Below are 8,667 nucleotides of genomic sequence, written 5' to 3'. Positions count from 1 at the left end.
TGGGCGTTATCTTATGCCGTATTCAAATTATTACAAAGATGTTTGTGCAATATGCGTCACATACGTATACTGTAAATACGACTGTAAGGTATTTTCTCACAGTAATTCTGCTGCACACATCTTTGTTTAATTGACTCTGGGTCATATCCAAGTAATTTTATTCTATGTTGTTTTACAGTTGACATTTCCTTAAGGATGTTAACACTATAATGACAAAGTGTCTTACCTATTCTCTTGACTTAGACACCGCATGTTTGTATCCTGGTGTGTAGTCCTACTTCTTTCCCAGATCTGAAGATGACAGTTCAAGTGGGTGAAACTAGTAGAGACTGTTTTTTACGTTGCAATCTCGGTCGAATAAAGTTTTTAGTAAAATCTGCAACATTAAAAGTCATATTTCGATACACAAACAACTCAAGCAAAGACAAACCTATTAGCGAATTATTGTTTCACTATTTTTGTTATAATTTATTTGGATCGGTGAGAATACAAAAAAAGGCAGTAAAACTCCTAATGGATCGAGTAACAGTAGCGTCTATCATTTAATTTATTTGCGTGTTGTTTGTAGGAAGGTATATTGACGTTTCCGATTTCAGAAATACTGTCATTGAACTCGATGGTTCGTGTCATTCGGCTCACTCTAGATACAAGCGTGTCCTACATCTGTCCATTGTACTTCAGACGGGCAGACGAGGACTAAAGCGTTACTTCAGGCGGAATTCGTCGGCAGTCGAGTCGCTCTGCGCGTCCTGATCGTGGCGGCCGGACAGCTCGCGCTGGATCTGCTCCAGAGTCTTCCCCTTGGTCTCGATGACGAAGAAGAAGATCCAGACGGCGCCGGCGAAGCAGATGACGCCGTATATCCAGAAGGTGACGGCGACGCCAAAAGCCTCCACGAGGTTGGCGTACGACTTGGCTACGACGAAGACGAGGATGAGGTTGGTGGCGCCCACGATGGCCGTGGCAGCGGGCTTCACTTCGTCGGGGAAGACCTCGCCGAGGATGGCCCAGGGCAGCGGCCCGGAGCCGATGGAGAAGAAGAAGAGGAAGGCGCATGTGGAGGTGACGGGCAGCCAGCCCAACCCCGCGGCCGAACCCGTGTCGCGCACGTGGAAGAAGGCGCCCACGCCCGCCATGCTGGCCGCCATGCCCACGTGGGACACCAGCAGCAGCGGACGGCGCCCCGCGCGGTCCACCACCAGCGCAGACGCCAGCGTCGACAGCACCTGTCAGCCGAACACACACCGCATTACCACTGGAGCATGCACCACCATTTCAAGTAGTGCCAGGATTAGGGAAGTGGCGGTAGCGGATTTGTTAGAACTGACGTCGGAGACGAATGCTATGGAAATGATTGATCGAAATCGAAATCGAATTCATAGTTGCAGTCAGAAGAGATATTTACGTAATCATCATTTCTACCTAACAACATCAACTGTAAAAGGGGCGTACAACAGGCGTTCAGTAAGCAAAGAATTTTAAAACATGTTTTTTGCTCTCGTATCATGTCATTTCTGGAAACCCAGAATCTACTCTGTAGGAATCAACATGGATTCCGGAAACAGGCTCACAGGTAGATGCCATTTTCCTTGACTTCCGGAAGACGTTAGATACAGTTCCGCACTGTCGCCTGATAAACAAAGTAAGAGCCTAAGGAATATCAGACCAACTGTGCGGCTGGATTGAAGAGGTTTTAGCAAACAGAGCACAGCATGTTGTTCTCAATGGAGAGACGTCTACAACCGTTGGCGAGTGTTATGGGACTATTGCTTTTCACAATATATATAAATGACCTAGTAGATAGTGTCGGAAGTTCCACGCGGCTTTTCGCGGATGATGCTGTAGTATACAGAGAAGTTGCAGCATTAGAAAATTGTAGCGAAATGCAGGAAGATCTGCAGCGGATAGGCACTTGGTGCAGGGAGTGGCAACTGACCCTTAACATAGACAAATGTAATGTATTGCGAATACATAGAAAGAAGGATCCTTTATTATATGATTATATGATAGCGGAACAAACACTGGTAGCAGTTATTTCTGTAAAATATCTGGGAGTATTCGTACGGAACGATTTGAAGTGGAATGAGCATATAAAATTAATTGTTGGTAAGGCGGGTGCCATATTGAGATTCATTGGGAGAGTACTGAGGAAATCTAGTCCATCAGCAAAGGAGGTGGCTTACAAAACACTCATTCGAACTATACTCGAGTATTGCTCATCAGTGTGGGATCCGTACCAGGTCGGTTTGACAGAGGAGATAGAGAAGATCCAAAGAAGAGCGGCACGTTTCGTCACAGAGTTATTTGGTAAGCGTGATAGCGTTACAAAGATGTTTAGCAAACTCAAGTGACAGGCTCTGCAAGAGAGGGGCTCTGCATCGAGGTGTAGCTTGCTGTCCAGTGTGGGATCCGTACCAGGTCGGGTTGACGGAGGAGGTAGAGAACATCCAAAGAAGAGCGGCGCGTTTCGTCACAGTGTTATTTGGTAAGCGTTATAGCGTTACGGAGATGTTTAGCAAACTCAAGTGGCAGGCTCTACAAGGGAGGCGCTCTGCATCGCAGTGTAGCTTGCTGTCCAGGTTTCGGGAGGTTCCGTTTCTGGATGATGTATCGAATATATTGCTTCCCCCTACTTATACATCCCGAGGAGATCACGAATGTAAAATTAGAGAGATTCGAGCGCGCACGGAGGCTTTCCGGCAGTCGTCCTTCCCGCGAACCATACGCGACTGGAACGGAAAGTGAAGTAATGAGAGTGGCAGGTTAAGTGCCCTCCGCCACACACCGTTGGGTGGCTTGCGGAGTATAAATGTAGATGTAGATGTAGATGTAAAGCAACACTTTTTTTCTACGACAATTTTGGTTGAAAAAATGCAGAACTTGTTATGAGACATCGTGGAATATTCCCGTTTTATGAAGTTCCTATAGGTAACAGTGTTATACGTAGTCTTCAAAATGGCGTCTGTAACGGAGATGCGTTCCAAGCAGAGTGGTGTCATCGAGTTTCTTTTAGCGCAAAACCACAGCAGATATTCATATGCAGTTGCAGAATGTCTACGGAGACTGGGCAGTGAACAAAAGCACGGTGAGTCGTTGGGTCGTGCGTCTTTCGTCACCGCTACGAGGTCATCAAACCTGTTGGATCTCCCGTGTGCCGACTAGCTGCACATAGATGTGACCTTTCCACGTTTGGAACGTGAGGACACTGTTATTCGATGTGGTAGATGGAACGCAATCAAGCACCTCACTGCTTAAGTGGACGTATCTGTTGGTAGTGCTATCTAAGGGGGTTTGTTTGTGTTGTTGCCCCGGATGATGATTACACAAATATTTCGTCAGGATTTGTAAGCGGTGGGTCCGTGAGGTACGGCAATACGCGAACACCGAGAAGTAAGTTTAAACGGTGTTATTAACAAAGGCTGATTATAAAACACGCACGCTACTCACACCATCATTACTGTGTCTGACATCCTAACAGCGGCTAGTTACAGTCGTATCTAAAGGCTCCATGGTGAGCTAATAAAAGAGACATATTCGCGCCCGAGGCCACGCTACTTAATACAACGCGCTGCGGACGGCAGCCAGTGGCGTACTCCCTGCGTCGCACTCTGGCCGGACACACCTGAACTTACCAAGCAATTTGTCAGCATTCCTGACACGCCGGCTGGCGAGCGCGTGTTACGTACCGTACGGCTGTGTGCAACCTGTAGACCCTTACAGCAGGTACATTCGTCCACCAGCTGGGGTACTCAAAGGTGTGTGCACGCTGGGTTCCTCGCCGCCTAACAGAAGACCACAAAGAGCAACGAAGGACAATCTGTGCGGAATTACTTGCGTGTTAGGTGGCTGATCGTAAGAATTTTTTGTCGCACATCGTCATAGGCGATGAAACATGCTCATCACTTTGAATCGGAAACAAAACAGCAATACATGGAGTGGCGCCACAACAAATCTCTCCGGAAAAGAAGTTCAAAGTCGCACACTCAGTGTAGTCAAAGTCACGGCGACGGTATTATGGGTGTCTGAACGGGTTATTCTGTTTATGTCCTCTACCATGGTGCGACGATCATATCTGAAGTGTATTCTACCGGGAAAATTTAAGAAAAGAGTTCAGCGTGTTCGTCGCCACAAAAACACAAACGAACTTCTCTGTAGCAATGCAAACTGGACTGTTCCTCCTCATCCACCGTACAGCCCGGATCTCGCACCTTTCGACTTCCATCTGCTTGGCCTAATTGGGTATGTGGGAAGTAATACGTGGATGTTGGGGAGGTTACCGATGCAGCAAGACGGTGGCTCCAACGTTGACCAGTAGAGTGGTGCCTCGCGGGCATACATGTCCTCCCAATAAGGTGCCATAAGGCCGTCGCACAGAACGAAGATTATGTTGAAAAATAGGATTTTGTAGTCAAAAGAGTGAGAGGAAGAGTCACTCTCTCACTATTCTCCATATTCAAAGCTACTATTTAATGCTGATTTACACCTAGACATCGTTTATGTGAGACGACAGGAAGTTACCAGCACGAGCAGGTATTGTTGGGAGCATGTACGTTGTTGATGCATGCGGCACCTTTATCGTGGCTCTTCTTCAAACAGTATTTTCTGGAGTTGACAACAAGCAGGCATCGGTATCCTGAATAAAAGCAGCCTACTGACAGAAAAAATGTATTGTGTATCTTACTGAACGCCCCTCATACATTAAATGAAATGATAGTAAATCATAGTTAGTTTGGTATATTACCACTCGCTACATTTTTGAATGCAAATACACTAGAAGTTATCCGTTTATTCCCAATATGGGCACTTAAAATATTTTTGCAAGCTGAAAATATGAGCAATACACAATCTATGGTTTCCAGAGGTCGCATTATTGAGGAAAGCGCGGGCAGGCTAGTAGGTAAGAGTCGAGTTAGTCACAGTAGTTGTGGAGTCGGGCAGAGATGATGTTGCATCGTGGCAGAGTCAGCGGCTTTGATAGCAGATATGCCGCACAGAGATTCCTGTTTGAAGTATTCCATATATTTAACCTAAGGGTGAAGGATGAGTTTTGAGATGTTTGTATAAAGAGACAGTACTTCGGAAAAAGGTAACTTATTTTTGAGTTTGTTGGCCGCAGACGAGAGTTTAGTAATTTTTGCTGTCCAATTATTTCATTGTGCCTTATAATATCTATGAACTGGTAATCAGGTAGAAGTTTCAGTCATGAGTTTATTATTCTAGTTAGCCCTCCCCATTTAGATTAATTAGATAGTATCGTATTACGAACTGAAGAAAACAAATTTCTGTAATAGAAATATTTTGTAGAAGCAGACATAATCGATTATGACAATGTTGATTGTTCACATTAGTTGGAGTTTACTTTTGTGTCTTTAAAGGACTGAACTGTAACGTACTTCCTTTTGTCATTTATAAATATTTCACAAAACGTATCCCGCTGTCAAAACAACACGTTCTATAACATTTGAACTGTCATGCCTTATACGTGTGGGTCAACAATACTTAATGATTTAGAAGAGAGAATGAAAACTTATTTGCAACTTAAAAATGAAATCATCAGTTGAAGGTAAGAATTTATTGTAGGGCCTAAGTGAAAATTTCTTACAGAATGTTAGGAACAGTTTTCAATCCGTGAAATTTCGTGTAAATTCAACAGATGCTTTTTCTCGTTCTGAGTATTTCCGTGAACTGTTTTTTCATGCAATCTAATTTACAGACAACTATACGCATTTAGTATTAATTAAAATCAAAGTCATAAAAAACAATTTAATTTTTTTTTTAATAAATAGCTACGCCGATTCTAGAAATGAATCTATAATCATAAGTTCAGAAGTCAGACAATTTTCAGATAATTAGCGAGAAATACAGTTACATATAGCTTTCACAACGGGTAAAGTTCTTAGTTTATTTATTTACACTGCCTGACCAAAAAAAGTGAAGAATTCAGAAGGGAAGGAGGAAACGAACTGAACTCCAAGGATTGAGATGGTATCTGATGTTATTTCGGCGCTTACAATAGGGGGTCAAATTTACAATGTACAGTCGTGGACAAAACGAGCGAGACCCCTCTCCTTTTCGTTATGCTGATCCGCACAGCTTTAAAGTCTGCTACACAGTATAACAGGCAAGGCGACGAAGTGCTACCAACATACTATGCACACGCGTGAAACTGTAAAACTATCCGAAATTTGTCAGACTGTTTTCAATCATATGTAACACTATATTAATGCTGATTAGTGTGTTAACCATAACACCTAAATATAAGATATAAATGAAAGAAGAAGCGCTAATTAGTATGAACTGTACTAATAAAAATGAATTTCAGCTTATCGAGATAACATAACTGTTTTAGTAAGTACCCCAGATCGTTACGAATTAGCAAAATACTATGCGCATTCGGCGCCGACATCGTCTGTGTCAACGTTCAGACCAGTCATACTGGATTACCGTTGCTGACCTACAATGAAAGTGTGCAAATTTAGCAATGCGTGAAGATTCATAACGAAATTCAGTTAAAAATCATTCAGTGCCACACTTAAGTCAATTCAATTATTGGCAGAAGTGGAAAAAGTGGGCAGTAACAAGTATGAAATTCTACAAGAGTTTCATATCGACATCCACGGGGTGCCGGTACAGAATAAAGGTAGCAATAAAACGTATTGGGGGCGCGAGAATTTCTTAAAATTCCTTTACTGATAGTCTATCTGCCTCCATCGAGATTAGAAACGAAAATAAACCAGACCTTCCTTGCAGTAGCAAACTCCTTTCACTATGCTAGCAGACAACCCAGGCAAACAGCCCTCTATCATTGCCCCAGACATGAATAAGCCGGCAATTTCGCAACGAAAATGGCAAAATGATCTGCAGTTTCTGCTGCATAGAGCTTTCTGGACTCAAAAACATGAATTGCCTACCTTTATCTCACCGCTAATGTGACAATGATTCGGGATGTTTATCGAAATAACAAAAAACTGTTATTAGCGAGTAAATTTAATAGGATAATTCTGCACCATCCCAGGAAACAAACGTATTCTACAATGTTTCGAATTCTCCATTAGACGTGCCACAGCCAGAAAACGTTCATTAGCCGAAGTGTTCCTTAAGGTAGCTGGCAATGGGAATGCTCACACATCTAAAACGCGGTGGCATTAATAGTGAGATCTGAATTACCGCGTGTATAGGCAAATGGATTTTATTTGCATTCCTGTAAATGTGATTTGGATCGAAAGCGTAGCTACGAGTAATATGCTGTATCGACTGCAACTGGAACATTTCGAACAAAGAGTAGGGGACGTTATTATGGGGCCCTCATCTTCAGTAACTGTGGTAGCTGTTTTCGTTGTTAGGATTTCGTCACGTAAATCGGTAAAAATGGAACCCTACTAGTCTCACTTTCTTGACCGTCTGTCTACCCAACCGTTAAAACCCGTTTACCTCGAGTACGGGTGGACGTAATAAGCGGAAATGTATCGAACTTCATGCGGTATACGGTCCCTTGGTGGCGTAAAAAAACTGAGCTATGTCAACGCAATCTAAAGATACGGCTGTTTATGTAAAGAAAATTTACGTGAAAGGTCAAAAAATGGATCAAAGAACAATGCCACCAAACTGCTTAGGTCATTAGTCCCCTACATCTAGAACTGCTTCAATCTATCTAACCTAATACATATCCATGCCCGGGGAAGGATTCGAACTGACGGCGCAAGGAGCCGCGCGGTCCGCAATATGATGCCGTTGAGCGCACGGCTAACCCGCGCCGGCAAGCTGTTAATAACATCTGGTGTTACTAAAAAGTTATTCACTTCTGGTGAATGATTTTCTGCGCAGTTCATTTAAGAACGATTAACTAAAATATATTTGATGTTACGGAAGAGGAAAGACGCGTAATTCATTTCTCCTTGTCTTTATTCATGATGTTAGATTCGCAATCTGAGCATACGTACTATCCATAACCACACTTTAGATCCAATTCATAGTCAGAGACATGCGAATACAACACATTGGCTTATGCTTGAGGTATTTCGTTTCCCACGAAGTGGTGGCAGACGATGCTGTGGTGTCTTCGAAGCGCAAGTTTCGCCAATGCTACTAGCTATCTCAGCACGTCAGCTGAGCCAACTTGCATAGTATGTTGGTAGAAACGTCGCCTTGCCTGTTGTTCTGTGTAGCAGACTTTAAAGCTGTGCAGATCAGCATAACGAAAAGGTGTGGGGTCTCGCTCGTTTTGTCCACGACTGTACCTGGCAGCGTAAGCCTTCTTATCAGTATGATGTTGCACCTTATCTGGACTAAATTCACGCAGTGATTCGGGTGGGAGGGTGTCATAAAGCCGTTGTATCCTGCCGGACGAAAGTTGTCCCTCAGCTGTTACAACTGGTCCTTCATAACCTTCACACGGACAATGGGATGGAATTTGACGTCCGAAGTGATTACAACCATGTTCTATCAGGGACAGATCCGGTCAACTTGCTGGTTACATAACATCATGCAGACAGTTCATAGACATACGTTCCATGTGTGGACGGGCATTGTTCTGCTGAAAAATGGCACTTCGATATTATAGCATAAGAGGTAAGACTTCAGTATGCATGGCGTTGATGATGTACCATTGTGCCGTCAGAGTTCCCTCAATCATTATCAGCCATGACCTGAAGTCATATCCGATGGCTC

The 8,667-nt window shown here is 43.6% G+C and overlaps 1 protein-coding gene across 1 annotated transcript in view; it reads right to left on the bottom strand.

Moving 5' to 3' along the window:
- Nucleotides 1-704: 704 nt before the first annotated feature.
- The window catches only part of LOC126252263 (facilitated trehalose transporter Tret1-like), a 53,165-nt gene continuing 45,202 nt past the window's right edge, over nucleotides 705-8,667 (bottom strand). The window contains exon 4 of the mRNA XM_049953135.1: nucleotides 705-1,226. Coding sequence (XP_049809092.1) covers nucleotides 705-1,226 — 522 coding nt within the window. The remainder of the gene's footprint in view (nucleotides 1,227-8,667) is intronic.

Source organism: Schistocerca nitens, chromosome 4 (assembly GCF_023898315.1).
Source record: "Schistocerca nitens isolate TAMUIC-IGC-003100 chromosome 4, iqSchNite1.1, whole genome shotgun sequence".
In the NCBI taxonomy this organism is placed as follows: Eukaryota; Metazoa; Arthropoda; class Insecta; order Orthoptera; family Acrididae; genus Schistocerca; species Schistocerca nitens.
The sequence above is the reverse complement of the archived record's forward strand: the minus strand, read 5'-3'. Positions and strand labels throughout refer to the sequence as shown.